This window comes from Leguminivora glycinivorella, chromosome 6 (genome assembly GCF_023078275.1).
Source record: "Leguminivora glycinivorella isolate SPB_JAAS2020 chromosome 6, LegGlyc_1.1, whole genome shotgun sequence".
NCBI classification, from domain to species: Eukaryota; Metazoa; Arthropoda; class Insecta; order Lepidoptera; family Tortricidae; genus Leguminivora; species Leguminivora glycinivorella.
Genome location: NC_062976.1, coordinates 19,071,846 through 19,097,041, shown reverse-complemented (window position 1 = coordinate 19,097,041; position 25,196 = coordinate 19,071,846). Strand labels below are relative to the sequence as shown.

At 40.1% G+C, this 25,196-nt stretch overlaps 4 protein-coding genes across 9 annotated transcripts; 2 read left to right on the top strand and 2 right to left on the bottom strand.

Annotated features, from left to right (window-relative positions):
- The first annotated feature begins 1,065 nt into the window (after window positions 1–1,065).
- Window positions 1,066–2,681, top strand: LOC125227118 (zinc finger protein 271-like). The gene is made up of 2 exons (XM_048131334.1): window positions 1,066–1,228; window positions 1,653–2,681. Exons 1-2 carry the CDS (start codon window positions 1,109–1,111, stop codon window positions 2,541–2,543), a joined length of 1,011 nt encoding a protein of 336 aa, XP_047987291.1. The 5' UTR covers window positions 1,066–1,108; the 3' UTR covers window positions 2,544–2,681.
- Window positions 2,681–5,124, bottom strand: LOC125227117 (asparagine synthetase domain-containing protein CG17486). Its single transcript, XM_048131333.1, has 8 exons — window positions 4,932–5,124; window positions 4,600–4,860; window positions 4,355–4,532; window positions 4,058–4,266; window positions 3,556–3,962; window positions 3,300–3,471; window positions 2,987–3,228; window positions 2,681–2,885 (listed from the first exon to the last, which is right to left on the bottom strand). Exons 1-8 carry the CDS (start codon window positions 4,980–4,982, stop codon window positions 2,702–2,704), a joined length of 1,704 nt encoding a protein of 567 aa, XP_047987290.1. The 5' UTR covers window positions 4,983–5,124; the 3' UTR covers window positions 2,681–2,701.
- Window positions 5,125–5,255: 131 nt separating this feature from the next.
- On the top strand, window positions 5,256–14,872 carry LOC125227116 (regulator of nonsense transcripts 2). 4 transcript variants are annotated; one of them, XM_048131329.1, is made up of 11 exons: window positions 5,256–6,086; window positions 7,118–7,330; window positions 7,852–8,103; window positions 8,397–8,533; window positions 8,890–9,184; window positions 9,276–9,491; window positions 10,079–10,387; window positions 11,155–11,895; window positions 12,581–12,730; window positions 13,761–13,906; window positions 14,540–14,872. In XM_048131329.1, the coding sequence occupies exons 1-11, from the start codon at window positions 5,388–5,390 to the stop codon at window positions 14,712–14,714; spliced, it is 3,333 nt and encodes a 1,110-aa protein (XP_047987286.1). In that variant the 5' UTR covers window positions 5,256–5,387; the 3' UTR covers window positions 14,715–14,872. The 4 variants fall into 4 exon arrangements, with proteins under 4 accessions (XP_047987286.1, XP_047987285.1, XP_047987289.1 ...); XM_048131328.1 differs by having other exon boundaries at window positions 12,581–12,739; XM_048131332.1 differs by lacking the exon at window positions 13,761–13,906 and adding an exon at window positions 13,932–14,078 and having other exon boundaries at window positions 14,540–14,667.
- A 344-nt stretch (window positions 14,873–15,216) lies between these two features.
- LOC125227186 lies at window positions 15,217–23,538 on the bottom strand. Of its 3 annotated transcripts, XM_048131427.1 has the most exons (5): window positions 22,156–23,538; window positions 20,531–21,155; window positions 19,511–19,514; window positions 16,383–19,052; window positions 15,217–15,374 (listed from the first exon to the last, which is right to left on the bottom strand). In XM_048131427.1, exons 2-4 carry the CDS (start codon window positions 20,573–20,575, stop codon window positions 16,894–16,896), a joined length of 2,208 nt encoding a protein of 735 aa, XP_047987384.1. In that variant the 5' UTR covers window positions 20,576–21,155; window positions 22,156–23,538; the 3' UTR covers window positions 15,217–15,374; window positions 16,383–16,893. The 3 variants fall into 3 exon arrangements, with proteins under 3 accessions (XP_047987384.1, XP_047987381.1, XP_047987383.1); XM_048131424.1 differs by having other exon boundaries at window positions 16,383–21,155; window positions 22,156–22,246; window positions 22,346–23,538; XM_048131426.1 differs by lacking the exon at window positions 15,217–15,374 and having other exon boundaries at window positions 16,186–21,155.
- Window positions 23,539–25,196: the final 1,658 nt, after the last annotated feature.

The window sequence follows — 25,196 nt, the reverse complement described above, 5'->3', positions numbered from 1 at the left end:
ATCCTAGACCGTTTGCGAGACACGCGTTAATTTTATTAAAGTGCTAGTGCCATTTACTAATCTTAGAACCCTAATATCTCAGTAAATATTAATGGAAAAGAAAAAGTTTATATAACAAAACATCCTTATTTAAACGTGTTCTATATGATTTATCAATATTAACATAGGTTATATTGGTAAAAAAAATCATCGTAAATTTTCTAAGTCTCTGGCGCCTTAGTAAATACTATGGGAAAATTCGCAACTTCGTACTGCTCTAACTCCTAAATAAGTAGGTTTTTCAAACAACTTCATTCTATAAAAGATGCTTATTTTAATGCATCTAAGTCCTAAAATGGTCCATACACAAACCACTAAACTTGCTCTTGCTTGGTGGCCTTGAGGAACGTGACAATGACGTCATCTTTTTCGTGCATCTGTAGTAACGAGTTATTAGACGTTATCACGTCAAAAAAATCAAAAAACAAAAGTCGCTGTCAGGATTGAACTTGAGAACATCCGCATACGAAGCCAGCGCACTACCACGGGACTACGTCTTGAGTTGCTTAGTCCGACGAAATCAGTCTAGAGTAAAGAACGTCTAATGTCATGTCACGTCTCTGAGTATTGAGCGAGACATGCGCTCCTACCGGAGAGATTTGTAACTGCAATTAATAGGCCTCAGCTGGTCATTTTTGCGACTGTTCTACTTCGACAGATTGTCCTCCTTACCTCTATTCTCCCTGGCCCCGACCCGTAGTATCGCTGCATGTCAAACTTCATGTCATTGATTTGACAATGACAACTTGCGTTCAAATATTGTTACTTTTTGCCAGTATACAGATAATGCACTGACTTTATTTAAGGAACGGACATAAAATATGTAGGAGGAAATGAAAAAAATATTTGCTCCCGTATTTTTACAGTAGAAAATTAATGTGTTTATATGTAAATACAAATGTGGTTAGATTTAGAAGATGTTAATTCAAAGTTGCTGCCCACACAGTATAGTATTCGAACGGTTTCTAACGAGAAATGTTGTTTATGTTATGTACTGTTCTACGGTGTACGTTTTGTACGTTTGATTAAATATTGTTTTGTGATGGACCTCGAAATTAAATTTTAAAAGATGTCGACAATTGAAGAAACATGCCGGCTGTGCATGAATACAGAGGCAAAAACAAATTTATTTTCAGCGGATGGTGATTTAACACTAGACAAAAAGATTACTGCTTGTATTGATTTAAAGGTAAGTAAGCATTAGAAGGAGCTACATAGTTCGGTTTTAATGCAAATACCCAGGCTATACGGCGTAATTTAACTCTTAAATTCTTTATGTGAGCTTGCCTTTTAATTTTTATTTTTTGTTTTCTTTTCTATTTCGTATGCTTGATGATTTTTCTTCTTTTTAATCTTCCCGGTTTTTTCTTTTGTTTCGCATCTGTATTAACATTAGATTTATGTACTTGTCTAGTCTAAGCATATTTGTATACCTAATACCTAGTGAAGTTAATTTCTATAAGATTTCTATCGGTGAGAACCTGTAATTGGCCTCTTGTTTCTGTTAACATGTTTCATGTGCTGTTGGTTTTCCAATAAATAAATAATAATAATAATAATAAAAAGAAACAGCTTGCAAGACTATTCTTTAATGCCTATAATATTACTTTCAGATTACAATTGGCGACGGTTTACCTGCAGTCATTTGCAAATTGTGTGAGAATAATGTTAAAACATTCTATGATTTTAAGCAAAAGTGCTTATTTATAGATTCTAAATTAAGAAATGAGCTAGCTAAGAACGCTCAGTATTCACCAAACAAATCAACTTTGGATGGCACTGATCTGGATAGTATAAAAATGGATATTAAATTAGAATGTGAAATTTTTAACAAAATGGATAGCGAGTTGAAGAAAACATTTGATTCTTGGTTGTCAGATGATGCAGACTCGGCGTTTTATGTGGACTACTTTGATAAGTTTAGTAACCAAGACGACCAAGTTGCTGGCAAGGAAGAACAAAATGAAGCTACATCAGGAATTGTGAACAATGTACCACAACATGATGATAAGAAAGTACAACCAAATAAACAAACCAAAAAATTGAAGGAGAAAAAGTTACCAAAGATATACCAATGTGAGATTTGTGGGCGTATATTAAAAAACAAATCAGTATTACTTAAGCACATTGCTTCACACTCTGGAATCAAACAATTTTCATGTGAACATTGTCCAAAAAGATTCACCAGAGCAGAACACATGGTTATTCATATGAGAATACACTTAGGTATCAAACCATATGTTTGCGAAGTATGTGGAAGATCGTTTACAAAACGCCAAGATTTAGTCAGACATATGAGAATTCATAGTGATGATAAGAATTATGCCTGCCCCAGATGTGACCGCAGATTCAAGCGGTCTGGTGATGTACATAGCCATTTACGAACACACACCGGTGCCAAACCATACAGCTGTAATGTATGTGATAAAAGTTACACTTCACACAGTGGCCTTAGAAAACATTACAAATCACATTGTAAAAGAGAAAATACTATTATCAAATGAAATAGGACAGGTTATGGTTGAAACATTTGTCTATGAAAATGTGTTTGGTCTTTATGGAGGGTTAACTGGTTTGATATTGTGATGTAGGCAAGGCATGGATTTAGATTAGGGACATGGGTAACAAATAAAGGCTCAAATACAAAAGCAGTAATTTTATTTCAAGTGTTCAAGAATCTACTTGACAGATCACTGCCTTTTTCTTTTTTGTTGGCTATTCTTGATCCAAATTGTAGAGCCCTTTTAGGGAGGATGACAACATTTCTTAAACCTAAATTAAAGGCAACAAGGCGCAACATAAGTTTGTCTCCAATACCAGGACCGAAATCATCATTAGGGAAACACCTGGAACAGGAAACAAAATATTTAAAAAAAAATTCATATGAAATATTAAGTAAGTCAAAACTTTCAGATATGTTTTGTTAAAATAGAAACTAAAATCTTACTTCAGCCAGGGTTTTAAATTCAAGACATAATCTGTGAAATTCTCATCCAAGTATGGCATTCTGGGCTGTCTCCCGTGGTCACATATCACTCTGTTGTCTCGAGCCAAGTTTCTAAAAGATATCCTCTTCCAGTCTAATAAAAGTTCCTCACTCAGCCCTGGCCAGGAATGTCTCTTAAATGCATTATAGTGCCTTTTATATCCCCCAAATAATTCATCAGCACCTGAACCTAATAACAACACCTGTGAAAAAAATTCAATGATAAAAACAGCTATAAACCTTCTATGTATTTTACTGTATTAAAATTAGAGACCCTGCAAGGTGAAGTCTTATCATCAACTTGTCCACGAGAGGCAAACCACAAAGCTGATCCGAGGCTTTCATCTAAAATAGTTTTCCTTGGAAATACCAGATCAGCAATTGTTCTTAATTGATACTCCTCTAGTTCTTCTCTGGGAACATTAACTTCTATAAAATTCCATTTTCTGAAAGATAAATAAAATATACTGTAGCACTTTTTGCATAAAAGTTAATAAAATTCAGCAGTAGAATATACCAAATGAAGTCACCTTGATGGACATATAGTCTTTAATTCTTCAAAAGACTGTCTCCCAGTCAATCTGTCAGGTACATCATATGATGCTGAGGAATCTTTTTTGAAGGCAACATTTATTAGATCAATGCTTTGCTCTTCAGATATATATCTATGAGCCAGATATGCAAGAATAGTACAGTCTAAACCTCCTGAAAACAGGACACCAATTGTAGAATGAGAACAAGAGTTATCTGTAGAAATAAGACAGTTTTTACACTTATTAGGTTGCCTTTTCAATCTGATTTTTACACTATTTTGTAGAAGTTCTGTCAGTTTTTCAACAGTTTTTTTAATAGTTGGATGGCTCAGGCATGTCTCCATTGTTTTCATATGCCCATCTTTGATTTTGGATGCAGCTCTAAGAAACTCTATCAGATCATCCTGTAACAGAACACAGAATACATGAAATATTTTTTCATTCAATATAAATTATTTGCTATGAAGATGTATTTATGAAAGCATACTGCATCACCTACCTCAAGCCAGACCTCGCTTGGAGTTTCCAAAGCAATTTTAAAATCTTCATCAGGTTTATTTTGTTGACGCAGGAGAGATTCATATAAATCTTCAACTAGATAAATCTCTGTTTCATTACTGGTCCATGAGTACAATGTTACCTTATTAGTTTTAATATTTAGACAGTAAATATGTGTTGCAGGAATCTCTATACAGTTGTATCTTCTATCTAAAAAAATAATAGTCACTGAAAAAGTATCTTAATATGTCCAAATAATATAAATTTATATAAAATATCTATGAATATACAAGCTCACCCAAGACACTACTAATCGCTATACAATTATTATCCATTTTATGGAACAGTAGACTGTTCCTTCCAATCCGATCACGAGTAAAATATAGTTCCTCCGTAATTTTATCATAGTAAAAAATACTAAAGGGCCCTTTGAGTAGCTTTAACTGGGCAACAATATGTTCTCTAGCAGAAATTTCCTGAAAAAAAATATATGTTTAGCCAAATATTTATCTTTATATTTAATATTCCTTTATAATAACTTACTGTTTTTGAAGAAAGATTGTTCATTATAGTCATCGTATCAGAGATAATTTCATTCCACGATTCGTCGAAAATATCTCCATTATAAAGCAGAATTCCAACATCATTTTCAACAGGCTGTGGTGTTAACTCTTGACCCTGCATCCACAGCACTGCACCACAAAAATATAGCCTTTTACCTCCACCAGCATTTATTTCCGTGGTATTGACACAGTCTGGACCTCTATTCTTAATGCGCTGCAGAATGGTGCTATCATTGTAAACCTTAAAATAAAATATAAGTTGAAATTGGCGGTAACTTGACTTGTTCTGTCCAAAGTTGTAGCGGTACTTACCTTAGGCGTTACCGAACTTGAATAACATATTTCACAAATGATTCCACACATTATTACAACAACTTTTACACATTTAGAACATACAAAACAAATAAATGAATTAACCAAAATATCATTAACCTAAAAAACTGCTGTCAATGTCAAAAACCGGAAACACCGGTTATAAAGTAAATACGATTGGCCAACATAAGCAATATAAACTATTCAAGACCTTTATTTGACTTCTAAACATATAGTGTAAATGTATTACCATAAGTTAAAAAATATATCTGTTTGCTGTCATTTTGTAAAAAGCAAATGGGATGAAATGTCATAATTGTCAAAGCATGGTATAAAAATGCTCTGCGAATGGACGTGGAAAACAAGAACGGAGTAAAATTAAATAACATTAAAGTATATAGCAAATAAGAAGAGAGCCGTTTTATGTAATGCGGATACAGTATAATTGATTTCACAATGACTACAATGAGTGCACCAGAAAATGAATCCGGAACGAACTGTGCAGCTGATGAGACGGCTGAAAATACGGAAGAAAATGACAAACTGGCGCTTGCCGAGTATATTTCTGGCCTGGAAGCGAGAATAAAACAGAAAACTGAAATGAGAAATAGTAATTTGAATTGCGTTCGACCTCCAGACAACCACTTTTCAAAATTAGATTCGGGCTTAAAAAAGAACACCACTTTTGTAAAAAAATTAAAGTCTTTCAGTGCTATTCAAATGGACGCGTTACTGAAAGATTTCAGTGTACTGAATCTTACCAAATACATATCTGAGGTAGCAGCTGCCATAGCGGAAGCAAAGTTAAAGATGTCAGACATACCAGCAGCAATAAACTTGTGTTCAGCGCTTCACCGCACATACTCAGAATTCTCTTCGAATTTCTTTGAAAATTGGCAAAAACTACTTAAAGTGACAGATAAAATAACAAATTCTTCTAAATTGCGTGTGGATATCAGATTTTATGCAGAGTTAGTAGCAGTGGGTGTGTTCCCTAATAAAATAGGTTTGCCTCTTCTGGGCAATGTCCTGACTGTTCTGATCAACATGGACAAGGAGGAGCCCAACAATATCCCGATACTGTTGTCATTCTGTAAGCACTGTGGGGAGGATTATGCAGGGTTAGTACCCAAGAAAATCAAGGATACTGCAGAGGTAATATCATTTATCAAATTGTTTTGTACCTACATACAATTGAAATATTCTGTATTGCCCACCAATAAATTGAAACAGTATAAGTATGTCAAGCACACAATGACATAGTAAGTTGATTCAATATGGAACATCGATGCCTATCTAAAAACCTGATGCCTAAACTATTCTGTTACTTATAAACTGAAAAAAAGCCAATCATTATTTAATAAATAAATTTGAATTGTTCTCATTCACATATTCTGTTACTATTCATTCCCACTAATAGAATTTTACTACACAGTTCATGCAAACTTCTTCCTAATTTATTTTATTTTGATGTTGATTTCACATTTTTTGGAATTTGTGTACTTGTTTTACTTAGAATCCTGAGCTCTTTCATTTCTGATAAAAGACAATGCAAATGTCCCAAAATTTTCATTGTAAGTCAGTGGAACCTGCGGAATCGAAAGATCTCATGATTCTGAGAAATGTAGGACATTGTTTTCTCCTGCAGAATTTAAAGGTCTCATGATTCTGAGTAGAAAAATATGAACATTCTCACATTAAAATAAAAGTAAAACACAATGAATTAAAAAAATTTGAAAAAACCCCCGACTGCAACATAGTAGACCGATTTTCATGAAACATGGCTAAGAACACTGTCAACTAAATTTATTTTTAAACATTCTTATATTAAAGGAAAAATTGGAAAAATTTACGCTTCCGGCGGGACTTGAACCCGAATCCTCTGCAATCCGTGCAATGCTCTTAACCAATTGAGCTGCCACTGTCAACTAACTCAGCTTTCAGACAAAAAAAACTAAATCCAAATTGGTTCATCCGTTCAGGAGCACACCACAGACAGACCGACACGTCAAACTTATAACACCCTGTCGTTTTTGCGTCGAGGGTTAAAAATGTCTCATGTGTAATAAAAATATGTCATGTGTGTATAATATCAAACTTTCATGGTACTCAGATGTAGTTAACTATTGTGGGAATTGTAGAATTGAGGATTTCAGATGCATCCATCTATTTCACATTTATTACAGAAACTTAATGTGCAAATTCCACGAAACACATTCCTGCCAGCCGAGAAGCAGGCAGTTGTTCGCCAGCTACTCAAGGACTACTTTGCCACATTACTGAAGCACTTGATGGAGGAGCGGACGCAGCTCCAGGCACTCCACGCAGCCAATCAGAGGACACTGCACACGCGCGGGGAGCTCTCGCAGGAGCGCAAGGACCAGCTGGAACATCACCAGGTACGGTCACAGGCTTTAGTTGTTGAACCACTTCTAGCCCATTTTATACTGGAGACATCATAGCTTAACTATGGAATGATAAAATTATTGTGGCCTCTAAATGGCTCAACAATTAGTGCGTGACCATACACTGCTGAATAATTTTACGATGTTTAAAAATGATCCTTTCTGTGCCATATATTTTTGCTATTTTAAAATGATCAGTAGAAGTCTTTGTTTAATGTTTCTATCAATCATTTATTGTAAACTAGCTTTTGCCCGCCGCTTCGCTCGCGTTAGAAAGAGACAAAAAGTAGCATGTCACTCTCCATCTATCTCCACTTAAAAAAATCACGACAATCCGTCGCTCCATTTTGCCGTGAAAGACGGACAAACAAACAGACACAGACACTTTCCCATTTATAATATTAGTATGGACTATGTTGGGAGCGTAATAATTAGTATTAAAAGCGTTTCAAGCTCTTTAATATTTATTCTCCTATTATCAAAAAAATTAGCCCCAACTTTCCACATGTTTGCAGGCAACCTACGACAAATTGCTAGCTGGCGCGCAAAGTTTCGCCGAGGTACTGGGCGAGGAGCTGGGTGAAGCCGGTGAACCCCCGACACTGTCCATGACTGTAATAGAAACGCCCGGCACAGTTACCATCGGCGGCACTGAGGAGTTCAACATGCAGGCTGGGACTGACCCCTGGCAGGATGAGGACACGAGGACGTTCTACACGCATTTGCCAGATTTGAAAGTGTTTATGCCTAACTATCAATTAAAGGAGGTAAGACTTTTCTATGTATCAAACAAATTTGGACAAAATGTGTAGATAGTACAGAGTTGCCGACGTTTACATTATTATGTGTCCACACAAAGCAAGCGTCTGCGCAAAATGGCCAATTTAGACGTCCCTTAGCTGAAGCGACTGCATTTCCCTCGGTTCGGAGCTTTTTTTCTTGCTATTTACGTGCTAAAACAAGAGGTTAGCTCAGTGATTATTATGTTGTACTTTGTATTAATGTCGAGCGTAAAATCATCATTTAAAATAACTCCATAATCCAACAATGAACATTGCAGACAACGAAAAGTAAGACTGAAACCGTGACAGAAGAGATGCTGGACGAAGACCTGAAAGAGGATGAACTGAGCGACAGTGAGGAGCCCGCCGTGCCCGACGTGGAGGACGACCACCAGCCCACCAGCGTCTCCAACAAGTAACACCAATCAATTCTCCTTTTTTATTTAATTGGTGTCCCTCTTTTTTAGCTTTATCCTGGTTACCCGAGGAGACTGGAATCGTTGGGCCCTTCTTGGAAAAAATGGCAATCTAATTCTAGGAGGGACAAAATATTGGGACAGGCACTTTTCTCTAAAGCTATCTTCCTTATTGATTCCTTACTAATTCTAGATTTAGTCCCCATATCTGCTTAGTCAGTCTGTCATCATTCTAACGTATGACAGTTGGACTGTTACCAGTATTACCACTAAAATATTAGTTGTTTGCGAGTGAGACAGTGTTTTGTGAAATTTCCCATTTGATCTCACGAACTCTGTTCTTATTTTGTTACAGATACGCTCTTGATGCATTTTTGAACGAACTGCCCAACTGTATCAATCGAGAACTCATTGACAACGCCGCCGTAGACTTCGTCTTGAATCTCAACACCAAAAACAACAGGAAGAAACTGACCAGGGTGCTCTTCAGTGTTGCCAGGACCAGATTAGATTTGTTGCCATTTTATTCCCGGTTTGCTGCAAATCTGTATCCAGTGTTGCCTGATGTGTGCATCGATTTATGCCAAATGTTGAAGCAAGATTTTAAGTATCATGTTAGGAAAAAGGATCAGATCAATATTGAGTCAAAGGTAAGTACTGTTATAATTTATAATCCATGATTATTTTTGAAGAATGTCTAAAGAACCCTTTATAAAGTTTTGTGTATTTCTTTGTTTATAGATTAAAGTAGTGAGATTCATTGGTGAATTAGTAAAGTTTGGTCTGTACTCCAAAATGGAAGCCCTATACTGCCTGAAAGTGTTACTGCACGACTTTAAACATCATCACATAGAGATGGCGTGCAATCTGCTGGAAACGTGCGGGAGGTATCTCTATTGCAATCCGGATACTCATCAGAGGACTATGATTTATTTACAGCAGATGATGAGGAAAAAGGTAAGATATTAAAATTTAAACTTTTTGATTGTTTATTATGATTACAAATTATAAGGCAACATAAATCTTATAAGTTTCCATCTCATTTTTGCGGAATTTTCTTTATAATCTTCTATTAACTTGAATTTTCAAAATCTAGTTGGCTTTGTCTATTTTTTACCCCCGACAGGGGCGGCTCACTCCGCGTTTCTTCCTTACATTTCGACGGCCGTGGCCCATTAAGTTTGACAACTTTCACGCTGCGCAATAGAACTCAATGTAGCATGCAGTCCGTTGACAGGTTGTTGAGAGTGAGCCTTCTGTACTTGTACTTTTATTCTGTGCCCCCGATGCAAAAACGACGGGGTGTTATAAGTCTGTCTGCCTGCCTGTGTATGTGCCTGTCTGTGGCATCGTAGCTCCTGAACAGATGAAGTGATTAAGATTTAGTTTTTTTGTTTGAAAGCTTAATTAGTCGGGAGTGTTCTTAGCAATGTTTGATGGAAATCATAGTGGATCGATATTGATCGGTCGGGACTTTTTTCAAAATTTAAATTTTGTGGTTATTCTATGTTATTAGAGACTTATGGTCTATTTGTATTTTTTAGACTGTTTCAGCCCTCGACTCGCGCTACGTAACTCAAATCGAGAACGCGTTCTACTACGTGTGCCCGCCCGAAGCCCCGGCCCAACCTAAAGAGGAAGAGCCACCCATGCACCAGTTCATCAGAAAAATTCTCCACGAAGATCTGCAGAAGAGCAATGAGGAAAAGATCTTCAGACTGATGCGGAAGATTAACTGGGAGGATCCGGAGATAGCGGCGGTTGCTATACAGCATTTGGCGGGCGGGTGGCGCGTCCGCGCTAGTGCGAGGAGGGCGCTCGCACGGATGGCGGCTGAACTAGCTGCTTGGCAGGTATGGAAACTTAGCTTAAATATATTATCTTGGAAGATCAGTTTTAAATAAATTAAAGGAATTCGAGGCGTGGTGCAGCTCAGTCAGTAAGACGTGTAGGTATCGCCCTAGGCATTAAGTGTGTTCATTCTGTTCAAGCTTACATAAAACATGAACTAGCCGTCTGCCTTATAGTGATTGGTGTATTTATTAGTGTTCATTTTGACCATGATGCAATATGGGCTACCCTCCAGGGCTCGAAGTGGAAAATCATTGGCAAACAGAAATTTAGTTTAAGTTGATCCCTTTTTACGATGAGGAAAACCAGGATGCAATATTATAAGTCATTAATTTCACATATTTTGTCCATGTTTACCATGTTCATTTTAAAGCCCATTTTTTAACCCCCTACGCAAAAACCACGGGGTGTTATAAGTTTGACGTGTCTGTCTGTGTGTGTGTCTGTCTGTCTCTTTGTCTGTCTCTCTGTCTGTCTGTGTGGCATCGTAGCTCCCGAACGGATGAACCGATTTGGATTAAGTTTATTTTTGTCTGAATGCTGAGTAAGTCGGGAGTGTTCTTAGCCATGTTTCATGAAAATCGGTCTACTATGTCGCGGTCGGGGGTTTTATCAAAATTTTAATTCTTTGGTTAGGTTATTACGAAGAAGAAGACCAGGATGCAATATTAAAAGTCATCAATATCACATATTTTGTCCATGTTTACCATGTTCATTTTAAAGCCCATTTTTTCGGAATCGGTAACATTAGAAGTATGTGTTGTTGTAGGAGATGGTGGCGCCGTGCGTGGTGGACACGGTGCTGGAGGACATCCGCGCCACGCTGGAGGACCCGCACCCGCGCCACAACCAGCGCCGCATCGCCACCGTGCGCTACCTCGGCGAGCTCTACAACTACAAGCTCCTAGACTCCCGCGACGTCTTCACCGTGCTCTACTCCTTCATCACCTTCGGCGTCACCAACGACCACGCGCTCCCCTCCCCCCTCGACCCCCCCGACAACGTCTTCCGGATCAGACTAGTCTGCGCCCTCCTAGAGACCTGCGGCGCCTACTTCAACAGCGGCTCCAGCAAGAAACGCCTCGACTACTTCTTGATCTTCTTCCAGCATTACTACTGGTTCAAATGCTCCGATCCCGTTTGGACTGAGGAGTACAAATTCCCTATCTACGTCAAGTATATATATCAGGAGTGTTTAATGACGCTCCGACCGAAGTTAACCCTTTTCACCGACTGGCAACAATGTAAAGACGCAATAGAGGAGTTAAGGCAAACGTTGTATCCTGAATTAGGCGAGGAGGAATATGACAATGAGGACCAGGGTGACGATAGTGTGAATGACGGGTTGGATACTATAATAGAGACTGATGACGAGACTGACAACCCTCAGTTGATGGACGAGAGCTCGGACGACGAGCCGCTGACGGAGAACGCTGGTGCGGAGGAGAATGAGGTCCACAGTGACGACAATAATATGAGCAACGAGCCGAGGAGACCCGCGCCTAAGCCGGTAAGATTCCTACAAGCCATACTAATATTATAAATGGGAAAGTGTGTGTGTCTGTTTGTTTGTCCATCTTCCACGGCAAAACGGAGCGACGAGTCCACTTAAAAAATAGTTGAAGGGATGGAGAGTGACATAGGCTACTTTTTGTCTTTTTCTAACGCGAGCGAAACCGCGGGCAAACGCTAGTATTCTATAAAAATAACTTAGTTTTGTGCTGGTTATTCAGGCCTTGAGAAAATTGTACTCATTACGTATTTATTGACATTCATTTCACACCTGTGTCAACATGTTGTATCAGAATATTCAGAACTACGTTAAAATAGTTGAGTTTTGAGTCATATGTAGGCATTGCATTGACTCATATGAACAACTAAAATGACTCAGTTTTAATGATAAAATAAGTATAAAAAAGAGTGGCGACATATTAAAACACGACCGAAGGAAGTGTTTTAAATCGACACGAGTTACGAATTTCCTTTTTGCACGTGTATCGTACGACGTTTTTCAGTACAGATGGACCTCCGAAGTTTCGACCTGACAAATAATGAACCACTTCTCGCACTAGTGCGTAAAAAAAGCACAATATGTACTGAAAAATATGTTATTATGACAATCGCAATACACCTTTAAAACGTGCGAGAGATCATTTTATAGTTTAGTAAGTCTCTAATCTAATAAAATGTTTTAGGTTGAAGACGTAGAATTCGAGTCAGCATTCGAGAAGATGGTGATGGAAAACATCGCGGAGCGTCAGCGCGAGAACCGGCCGCAGCAGCGCGACATCGCGGTGCCCATGACCTGCCGCCAGACCACCAAGAAGACCTACGACCAGCTGCTGGTAGGCTCTGTCTGTACAAACAATTATTTTACACTGACTAGATTATAATGGTGGTGGAGTACATAGCGTCAGCGTGAGAATCCCGACGGTCGGTGTTACCGACTCAAGTGCGTTTCCACACTATTCGATCCGATATCAGATGTTAGGAAGTGGCGGCTTAAATGTATGGGATATCGTTCCTATATCTGATATCGGATCGGATCACGTGAAAACGCACTAACACTTCGCACCCTTGAGCTCTTACTCGCCGGTAGGCAAACTACACTGTGAGTAGGGCCTAGTGTTACTAGGCTTCGGTTTTCTGCGAAGTACGGTGGAGGAAATTGCTTCTTTAGCAATTTGCGGTTCAAGTACATTTGGTTGACACATAGTCACATACCTATGTAAAGAGCTGTCAAATGTAAAGTGAACCGTTAACTGCTAAATAATCAATTTCTTCGACAGTACTTCCACAGCCGCACCCAGTTATAGCTTCTTGGAAAATATTGAGATTTTCAAAGAAATAAATATATTTTTTCTACTACCGAACTGTTGTTCGTCATTTACAGGGTAGTGTATACATCTTTATTTCATTAAAACCCGACCTAAAAGTCTATTCCCCAAAGCCAGCCCCGCCAGCTTCCCGCGCACTCGGTTCTGTAACCATGGTAACGCATTGTTATAACGTTAGGTACTGCGCGCGTGCACGGAATGCCAGCGGGGGATGGCTTTGGGCAGCTGGCTCGAGCGCTGGCAGTGCAAACCTTTGCGTCAAAATACAGTAAACAGTGTGAATTTCACGAAAGTTATTCTAAAAAACCATTAAAAACTAAGTGCATGGTCGTAGAAAAAGTACTGTATGCAACGGTGTTTAAATGAGTAAAAAAATACTCGTGGCGTCTTCATTAACAATTTTCGGCTTGTTACCCACGCCACTTCATATTTTTTGACCTTTAAACGCTGGTTATCTAAAATACTATTAAACTAAGTTAAATTATGTTCCTGCATCACATCCCATTTTATTATTTATTTATTTGATGTATTGTTACAGCAAGGGGAGGAAGGCGTGGAGTTCGTGCTGATGGTCCGGAAAGGCACGAAGCCGCAGTACAAGTCGTTCAACGCGCCGCCGGAGCTCGCCAGCAACCTGCAGCAGCAGGCGTTGGCTGACAAGCAGGAGAAGGAAAGAGTCAAACGGTATGTGACAGAAGCTGTGTTACAGCAAGGGGGAGGAAGGCGTGGAGTTCGTGCTCATGGTCAGGAAAGGCACGAAGCCGCAGTACAAGTCGTTCAACGCGCCGCCGGAGCTCGCCAGCAACCTGCAGCAGCAGGCGTTGGCTGACAAGCAGGAGAAGGAAAGAGTCAAACGGTAACAGAAGCGTGGTTTTCGTTTCATTTGTTTACAAAATGCAGAGCTATATGGGTGGTGTATTATATGGTGTAATATTTTTAAACTATCAACATCATAAAGATATGACGAAATTGCATGAATGGCAAAAGGGTGAAACGCTGGAGTGTGTTTAAAGTGCAGGGTCAAATTTCTCCTCCTTTTGCTAGCAGTGGTAAAAAACAGTCCCACACATCGCGTTCCCTCTCTGTCGCATTTGTAAATCTGCACACAAGTGTCACATAGATGCAACACGTCGAACGTGGTTAGCAGTAGGCCAACAGAACACTTTTCTTTTTCTACCTGCCTGGTCTCAAATAAGCCAGTGGTATCTGGCCACACTTAGCTCTCTATGACAACAATGTGATACATCTGTATGGAAAAAGTTTAGTCTTTCTTACTTATAGGTCTCTGACATAATCTATTTATTTTTATCATTCCAGGTTAACCTTGAACATATCAGAAAGGCAAGAAGAAGAAGAATACAGCGCCGAAAGCGGCGGCGGGTCCGGCGGTCTCGGCAACCCAAACCGTGGCCAGCACGTCCGCCAGAAGTACCAACACCCCAAGGGAGCTCCAGACGCAGACCTCATCTTCGGACCTAAGAAATTCAAATGAAACAGACTCAATCGAATCATGAGTCTTGTCTTCTACTGGTGGCATTCACTTCAAATGTTTCGATGGAACGTTGGCCTTCCGTGTAGTGAGTTGGTCGGATTTGTATTTGTACTTCAAAGTACTGTTGTATCTCTTTGTTATTAAATGAAGCGAGGAAATTGTTGGGTTTTCTTTTCAATACGCCTACTTAACACTTTCAATATAGGTACCCTACCCCTTTGTTTCTCTCAAGAAATGTCTACACTCATCCGTAGGCTCGGCTCGAAGAGTGAACACAGCGTGCCGTCGTGCCGTCAATTTTCCCCTGTTCAAGCCTTGAACAACCTTGTATAGCCAAGACGTGTGCAAACATCGTGATAAATTTACTACTTGATTTAAGTTGAGCTCATTGAGCTGTTGGTCACCATATGTCGCCACCCCTCTCCTAGCCGCCTACGGTACATTTACGAGTCCGTAAAGGAGAAGGATGGCAACTTATTTGTGTGTGTGTGGTCAATATATATACTGATCACCAAACAGAATGCATGGTATACATACCTGACATTTCTATAGATGATTCCTCATCCACGCTCACGCTGTCCCAACCTTCTCGGGGCCAGGTGAGCCTCTGATCTGCTTCGCTTGCTTTTATGTTACGGCGGCTGATTGTCACTCCGTGATCTGTGGGTTTTAAGTGCTCATGAATATGGTATTCTCCTAACAACCGTCCCTTAGAACATACATCATCGTCATACTACTCATACTAAGGATTGATCTTATTCAACCAGACAGGGTACACCAAATACATCTTCCTCGGACGCCTACACGCCCAAGTGGATAGTCGAGACGTACCGCCACACTACGGCACGTCTGTCTGGAGCTCGGCGGGTGTGAGGACGTGCTGAACTGTCAACACCCTCGTACCTATCATACAGACTCTTCTGGAGAACTCGTCTTCCAGGATTGATAACAGTGAGGGCCGTCGGCGTACCTCTCGACCCCCGGCGACCTCGACCCCCGGGCTGAGCCAGGTACGCCGCCGACGTGCCCCTCGACCCCCGGCGACCTCGACCCCCGGGCTGAGCCGAGCACGCCGTGGACTTGCACCTCACCCTCTGGCGATCTAGTCTTACCAGGATTGAGAACAGTGAGCCGTCGACGTACCTCTCGACCCCCGGCGACCTCGACCCCCGGGCTGAGCCAGGTACGCCGCCGACGTGCCCCTCGACCCCCGGCGACCTCGACCCCCGGGCTGAGCCGAGCACGCCGCGGTCTCACCATGATTGAGCATGCATGCTTATTCTAAGTGTGTCTACCTGTCACTTACCGGCACCTTTAGCGTGCCTTGTCTGCTTGCGCCTCTGGAGAACTAGTCTTCCAGGATTGAGTACCATACTTACTATTTAGATAGACAACTCGGCACCTAATGGCACCTTTAGTGCGCCTTGTCTGTTACTAAGATAATCGAGGTAATAGCCTTTAGTTAGATATGGAAACAATTGTAAGAGATACCATTACACCACTGTGAGCCACCAAGTATAAATAAATACTTAGCTTTAGTCGTCTCTGCAATATCTGGATAGCACGTGGATCACTTCACTGTGTGTTACACTTTTAAGTACTGGCGCGTTTCTCGCGCCTCGTGGAATGTCTACGTGGCACGTAGTTTGACAACTTTGAGATACTTACTATGGCTCCACCCAGAGGGCGCCGCCAGTGTTGCCGCAGGGGAATATTCTTGGGGCTCTATAGTTTCGCGTTGGTCGCGACACTCCCCACTACAGGCAGCAAAACTGCGACTAAGTTGCTGGTCCACTCCTTAATCTTCTCAAGAGCACGAAGCGCCGCTGCTCTCTTAGGTCTGGACTCGTCGTGATGTTCAGCCGACGCGATGTTCTCTAGGTGGTGCGTTTCAGGATCAGTGTTCTCGCAGAACGTCATGTCTTTGACTGCGAGTGGGTCTGGTTCGGGTATGGACTTAGGCTCAGGCTCGTGTAACTGACTAGATGCATGCTCTAATAAGACTGAATCAGACGGTATTTCTTCTGACTCGTTTAATTCTGTTAATTGATAAGATTTCTGCTCAGAAGTCTTAAGAACGTCGTTAGTGGATTCTTTCATCACGTCGTCCCTTCTTGTTGGATGTGGGACGTCAGGAACCTGTACAGATTCTTCTACGCTTTCTTCATGTGACGTTTGTTTACACTGTTCCAACGTACGTAAAAGGAGAGCTGTAATTGACTCTCTCTTTAGGAAGAGCAGGGGTTTCTGGTAGTCTATAAGGTCCTCCATCATGTTTCATACATTCAGGGCATCCCTTTAATATCCGTTGGACTTTACTTCTTCCTTGAGGAATCCAATACATTTCTCTTATTTTATCAAGCGTGTGGCTGACACCTACATGTTTGTTCTCTTGATGAGTTTTCATTATAATTTCCTTCGTGAAATCTGACTCTTTTGGTATGAGTATAGGGTATCGTTTGTCGAACGACCAGTTTGCGTTTTTCATACGACCTTTGCATCTCAATAGGTCATCAATGTCCTTGAATACTCCTAAGTTTCGACTTAGATTGGTTTCTTTTCCTTCTACCTCTAGAGGAAAATATTTAGCTTGAATTTCTTTTAATTTATGAAGCTTGTCGTCTGTTGACTGATTATTTCCTATCACTTCATTTGGTGTTATAATTTCCTCCGTTTTCATCGGGTTGACATTAACAACTGGATCTTCTTTATCGACCATCTCTATGTCTTCTTGGAACCCAAGACCCTCCCCTGTCAGAAGAGAACTGGTTGGCTCACTGCCGGATGTGGTTGGCCATTTCTGTGGATCTTCTGTTATAAACTGCGGACCATTCAGCCATTTCTCCTTATCCTCCTCTGCACGAAGGGGTCTTGTGCCTACATCTGCTGGGTTCAAGCTTGATGGTAGATATCTTATCTCCAGGTCTTTGTTTGTCTTGATTTCTTCTACTCGTCTGGCAACGAAGGGAGGAAGTAGTTTGTTAGACTTACACCATTCGATGACAATCTGACTATCGGTCCATAAGACTTGTCTTACTATTTTCTGTTGCAGAAACTTAAGGACGAACTTCATCAGTCTACAGCCTATCAGTACTCCCAGAAGTTCTAGACGGGGTATCTTGAGGTTATCTTGATCCTTGGTTGGTATCAGACGGGATTTACCCATGATAAAGCTTTTCTTCGAGCCACAGACTAGAAACACCGATGCTGCGTAGGCTTGTAGTGAAGCATCTGTGAAGCAGTGCAGTTGGTAATTCGCTTCCGTTGGTGTCTTCATGTAACATCTATCCACCGATACCTTTCCTATGACTTCTAGGTTCTGTCGGATGATGTTCCACTCTTCTGTTAGCTCGCTTGATAATGGTGAGTCCCAAGATACTCCGGCCTTCCAAAGTCCTTGCAGAAAAAGTTTAGCTGATAATGTATGAGGTGCCGCGTAACCGCACGGGTCATAAATTGATGCGATAGTCTTCAGTATTCCTCTTTTTGTGACTGCTTCCTCTTGGAGGTTGGGCTTCAGCTGGAGGGTGTCCTTTTTTATGTCCCACTCTAAGCCAAGTACTTTTATCTTGTTTTCTTTACATGTATCAGGGACCATCTTCATGAATTCTTCGGAGTTAGAACTCCAATCCCTGAGTGACATTGAAATATCTTGAAAAGATCCTTTTAAACTTTTGTAAAGCTCTATTGCTTCAGCTGTAGTACTACAGCCTGAAACAAAGTTGTCTACGTATATGTCATTCGCTTTCTGCCTGACATGCTGATCTTCTGCATTATTTAAATGTTCTTTAATAGTCGCATTCAGTAGAAACGGTGAAGATATCACGCCGAATGGAACTCTGCAGAATCTTAGGTAAAGTAGGTTATCCTGAGATACTGGTTTAGAGGTATCTTTAAGCCATAAGAATCTGGTAACGTCACGATCCTTCTCGTGTAATGCCATCTGTAAAAACGCCTTTTCTATGTCGGACGTCAATCCTATGTGATGTGTCCTGAATTTGATGAGTAACCCTGTAAGGTCTTCAAGCATGAGTGGTCCTCTGTATAAGCACTCGTTCAGACTCTTGGTGTTCTTGTTACTCTTGGAACTAGCATCATACACGATTCGCATAGGTTTTCCTCGATGACGTACTCCATGGAAGGGTAGGTAGTGAATAGCGTTACCAGTTGACGTTCCTGATGTGGGTACGACTTCTATTATACCCTTAGCTAATTGTTGTTTAAATGTATCGTCGTATGACATTAAGGTTTCTTGGTCCATGCGCTTCAGTAAACTTGACAGACGCCCAAAGGCGATTCCAAAGTTATTAGGTAAGTCAGGCGGATAAGTTATCCATGGCCAGCTTACCGTGTATCTATTGTTAATTTTTACTGTAGTTTCATTAAAATTTTTAATAGCTTCTTCTTCTCTTGTTGCTTTAGGTGAATCACAAATTCCTATACATTCCAATTCCCAAAGGTTTTTAATGTCTCCATCACAAAGAGGTGAATCTGGTTGATGAAGCTTCGTTTCAATACAAGTTTGAGCATAAGTCACTACATATGATTCCTCTTCAAGCTGTGGTTCCGTCTTGCCACTGACTATCCATCCAAGGGCAGAATCCACTAGAAACAAGTTACTATCTAGTTGTATCTTAGTTTCATAAATAATGTTAAAGTAGTAGTCGTTTCCGATTAGAATCTGCACCTGTCCGCTTACAGAACCATCATCCGCCAGTACATAAGACTCGGGTACGCCCCGTAACTTGACATTTGGGATGAATCCTCTTGAAATGCGTTGGACACAGTTAGCTTGTATAACTATCTTCTTATTTGTTCTAGTTACTAACTGTAGAATCACTATAGGACTATGTATTTCCTTCGGAGGATCTTCACCGAAGGTGAAAATTGTCAAGAGACTTTCTTCTTCGACTGGAAGCTTCAACTCCTTGGCCGCTTGAAATGTGACATAAGAACGTTGAGACCCTGGGTCTAAAATTAAACGGTATTTACACAATACATTATTCTTATCACCTAAGGGGTTAGCATAAACAACAGCTGTCTGTAGAGTGGTGATTCCTCTTTCTGAAATAGTCAAGACTGTTTCTTTGTTTTGGGATCCTTTGGAAAATTTGAAGGGCATAAGGCCATGTTGTGCCTTTCCTTTCCTGGGCAAAGTCTACAAGTCCAGTTTTCCTTACAGTCCTTTACAAGATGATTCTTCCTAAAGCATATAAAGCATCTTCCGGTCAACCGCTTCTTTCTTTCCTCTAAAGTAGAAGCGTCCTGGCACGTATAATTGCGGTGTTTGCCGTTGCAGAATATACAACCTAAGATTTTCCCTTTTTCCTTTGGGTTAACAGTTGCAGATCTGTTAGCAGATGTTGCAACATTAGATACGCTCGGTTTGCTTCCTTTTTTGGGTTCATTGGCCCTTTGAAATTTTCCTTTTCTATTTAGTCCTTTTCTATTAGTACTTCCTTGATAATGTTGAGTATTTGAGGTATTATTTCCCTGTTGGAAATGATGCATTCTCTTCGCACGCTTTGCGTTCACATGCAGGGTACCGACAGTGCTGTCATCTACCTCATGTGATCGTTTCCTTCCAGCAATTCTCTCTGCATCTTCCTTTGCAGTGATAATTTTATTCAATTGTTCCCGGAGTTCTTGTGTGGACTCATTCTGAATTTTCAACTTTATTTCGTATATTAAATCCGAAGGAAATTTCTCCAAAATCATGAAACGAAGATGGTTGTGGTTGGTGTTTTCGCCAAGAGACTCTAGGATTTTAAGATTGCGCTCCACCTCGTTGAAAGTTCTTCTACAATCTTCTGCGCTGCTTTTTGCCGCTTCGATTTTGTATAATGTAGCATAGTGGGCATCAATCAGATGAGCTTTCTTGCCAAAACGTTCCTTTAGTAGAGTGACCGCTATCTTATAGTTTCCGTTAGTGGTAGGCAGGCCATCAATAGCTTTCTTAGCATCACCCGTCACTGAAGTTTTAAGATAAGACAGCTTGTCTACATCAGGTAAGTTTCTTGAGTCGATATTGCTGCTAAAACTATCCCAAAATTCGCACCAGGAAAGCACATCCCCGTTATAAACCTGTAGTTGGAGTTTCGGTAGTCGACAAGAGGAATTCACTTCAGGCGGCTTTTCCTGGGTCTCACGGGATACGGTGACTTGGTCGATCTTCGCCTTGAGTTCTGCTAAAGTCTCTTCTGCTAAAAGCTGCTGGCCACTAATCAAGAAAATTTCATCTGATGCAGGAGTTGTAGCTAAACGAAAGTATTCTGATAAATTAGCGTTGAGCCTATTCACTGCAGCTTGCAGTCTGTTATAGACGACCTGAGCCTGTCCTATGTTTTCTGACCGAACCGTACTGGGTATTGTTTCCAATTCAGCACCAATTTTTTCACTGGTGATTCGAAGTCTGATTAAGAGAATCTCGTCCATCTTGTCCTGGAAGGTACAGAAATATATACTATAAACTAGTATCTTTTATTAAAACTCTTATTGGGAAAAGTCTATTTAATTATCCTTCACAAGGATAGGTTTCTGACATTTTCTTTAATTATTTTAGAATGCTACTAGAAATGAGGAATTGTTTATTTTTTATTAATCTATTCTTATTATGGAAAACAACACTCAATAGTTAAAAGTAACAAAAGATTAAAATTTAATTTAATTTATGAGGACTCTTATTTGAAACTTTAATACTTTCACTTTAAAATTAATTTAATTAATGAGTTCTTTTATTTCCAAATTTAAATTATTTCACTTTAAATTGAATATCACTAAAGAAAATTGGAATATCTGTAAACATAACATACACACAGACATGTTATTGAACTCAAATTTATGTTAAGACTTATCACTTCTTATCAGTGCTTGTCAGTAACGTTGACGTTTACACGCAGGTAACTATAATATAACTTTGCACTGTCACTTTCACTCATTCAGCTTACTCATTTGTTTTATTTTTGTATTTAATTTGTATGACGTATTTTAACGAACACTATTGACACAAATTCACTTCTTATACTAAACCTGTAAAGAAGATGTTAATTCACATATACACACAATCAACATAAAAAAAAACTTTCTCAAAGTTCTTTAAGGAATAAGTAAACAACATTGTGAGTTCAGGAAAAATATGCGAGCTATGCATAACATAATATCTCACGATGTTAAAAGCTTCTCTAAACTTTTAACCTCTCGTATGCTTAGGAGCAGATCTGCTCCATATTGTTTCAACTTTAACATGTAGTTATTATGACTAATATATTAATGACAATTTTTTGACAGACGCATACGAAAGGTTAAAGAATACTAGAATTCGCCATTTTTCTTTGCAAAAACCACGAGGTCGTTTTCGCTAACTTTACGGCAAATTAGCTGACGATTGGTTTTTCTTTGAACAAACTTCATGTGATGACGAAGTAGTTATTTAAAAACTTACCGAGGAATTTCTTTTCTCTTTTCTCGTCTAATCCGGTGGTATGTGTCGAGTCCGTGATGGTTCACGGAGGCCGGTTCGTGTTTTTGTCTTCCTATGACGTAAAATACACATATTTTCAATAATCGTACTCATTCACCAATTTAATTCTTCTATAAAGCACTTGAAATTGTACAAAACAACTGCATCTTACCTATAAACTGGATGCAAACTTCTTGGGAACCAGCGCTGTTGCAGCTTCTCCGTAAACAAAGTTTCAAAGTAAAGCGTATTCTCTACGGGAATTAGTGTTGCCAGCCTTAGTCAGAACTCCCTGATTTCTGACATATTTAACGAATAAACTAACCGTAACTTGTTTCTTCTTCGGTCCTTTTAGATGCATCGTTATTACTTTTATACAAATACTTAATACTAAAATCTTAATTCTAATTAAGTTTAACACACATGTATCAAGTAAAATTCAAAGCGGAAAATTCCTCTGCCCCTTCTTATTTTACGCTTGTCTTATAAGACTTATAAGATATACCTGCAGTATACCATAGGCTAGTGCTTCTCTTCTTATCCCTGAAAAGATCTTCTAGCTTATATACTAATCAATCCAATATAATTACGAACACAAAGACAAAATTCTTACCGACTTATATCTATACACAGTTCAGTATGACCGTTTGACTTAATTACACATTCATCTTATAAGAAAATTCTCATTACTGCCTTCCAAGTCGAATCCGTTTGTAAAATAATTTCTTCTCTTCACTGAAGTTATCCGGTTAATCCTTTCGAGTCGTAATTTTCTCCCGACATTTCGGGTAATCTTCTTACTGTAACTGTAGCAACACTACTTCGTGCTATGGCCGCCGCGATGGCGCGATGGCCGCCATGTTTCGCTTTTGGCCAATCAGAGACGTATTCGTGACGTATCCCGGAAGCAACTGAAGCAACTTTGTTCAATAACATGACCTTTTATTTTTGAATAATGAATTTTTAATTTCATAAATTCGGACGAATACTGAAATCTTCATACTTTTATTTTTTAAACATTATTTATAACAATTGAGCCTTTTTTCTTATACGGGGAATAAAATGTATCTTATAAGTAAGTAAACCATCCTTTAGCCGAGAGAGTACGCCATGATGTATTTTCTCATATCCTGCCGTATTACACAGTCAATGAAATTACTTTATTCTTAAAAGTCTTCACTTATTGAGCTCTTGAAGTAACTTTCATAACTAAATGAGCCAAAATTGATGTTGAACCAGACCCTGTAATTATATGATTCCGCACGTGTACTTAAAGTACAAATCTTGCAATTTTTGTTACTATTGACACACACATGTTATTTTTCTTAGAATAATACGTTTAATGTTAGGATAGTATACCTTGCATTCATTTTAAGTTATGCCTTGATTCTATATCTGTTCAATCCCAGCACTAACCACCAAACAGAATGCATGGTATACATACCTGACATTTCTATAGATGATTCCTCATCCACGCTCACGCTGTCCCAACCTTCTCGGGGCCAGGTGAGCCTCTGATCTGCTTCGCTTGCTTTTATGTTACGGCGGCTGATTGTCACTCCGTGATCTGTGGGTTTTAAGTGCTCATGAATATGGTATTCTCCTAACAACCGTCCCTTAGAACATACATCATCGTCATACTACTCATACTAAGGATTGATCTTATTCAACCAGACAGGGTACACCAAATACATCTTCCTCGGACGCCTACACGCCCAAGTGGATAGTCGAGACGTACCGCCACACTACGGCACGTCTGTCTGGAGCTCGGCGGGTGTGAGGACGTGCTGAACTGTCAACACCCTCGTACCTATCATACAGACTCTTCTGGAGAACTCGTCTTCCAGGATTGATAACAGTGAGGGCCGTCGGCGTACCTCTCGACCCCCGGCGACCTCGACCCCCGGGCTGAGCCAGGTACGCCGCCGACGTGCCCCTCGACCCCCGGCGACCTCGACCCCCGGGCTGAGCCGAGCACGCCGTGGACTTGCACCTCACCCTCTGGCGATCTAGTCTTACCAGGATTGAGAACAGTGAGCCGTCGACGTACCTCTCGACCCCCGGCGACCTCGACCCCGGGCTGAGCCAGGTACGCCGCCGACGTGCCCCTCGACCCCCGGCGACCTCGACCCCCGGGCTGAGCCGAGCACGCCGCGGTCTCACCATGATTGAGCATGCATGCTTATTCTAAGTGTGTCTACCTGTCACTTACCGGCACCTTTAGCGTGCCTTGTCTGCTGCGCCTCTGGAGAACTAGTCTTCCAGGATTGAGTACCATACTTACTATTTAGATAGACAACTCGGCACCTAATGGCACCTTTAGTGCGCCTTGTCTGTTACTAAGATAATCGAGGTAATAGCCTTTAGTTAGATATGGAAACAATTGTAAGAGATACCATTACACCACTGTGAGCCACCAAGTATAAATAAATACTTAGCTTTAGTCGTCTCTGCAATATCTGGATAGCACGTGGATCACTTCACTGTGTGTTACACTTTTAAGTACTGGCGCGTTTCTCGCGCCTCGTGGAATGTCTACGTGGCACGTAGTTTGACAACTTTGAGATACTTACTATGGCTCCACCCAGAGGGCGCCGCCAGTGTTGCCGCAGGGGAATATTCTTGGGGCTCTATAGTTTCGCGTTGGTCGCGACACCATATTCATACATGCTCAATTTATCTACTTACTACGGCCATGAGTACAGTCAACTAAAGTGCTTTAAAAGTTTAAATGGCTTTGCGTACATGACCTGCACGATTTGAAAGTGATATCAAATACTATATACTATAATACGTGCAGCTTCTGACGTTTCCCATACAATTGAGCGGCAACAATTTTACTAGCGCCATCTAGCGGTTCGAGTTGATCAAAGTAGTTGTTCAGACTTTTATTTGAGTAAATTAAAATAGAAAATGCTATTACTTGATCTACTTTAACATTTTTAGACGGAATAAAACAAAAAAATAAGAATTTGTATTTTTTTTTAATTTTATGCTGTATGAAACTAAACTATTTTGATCAA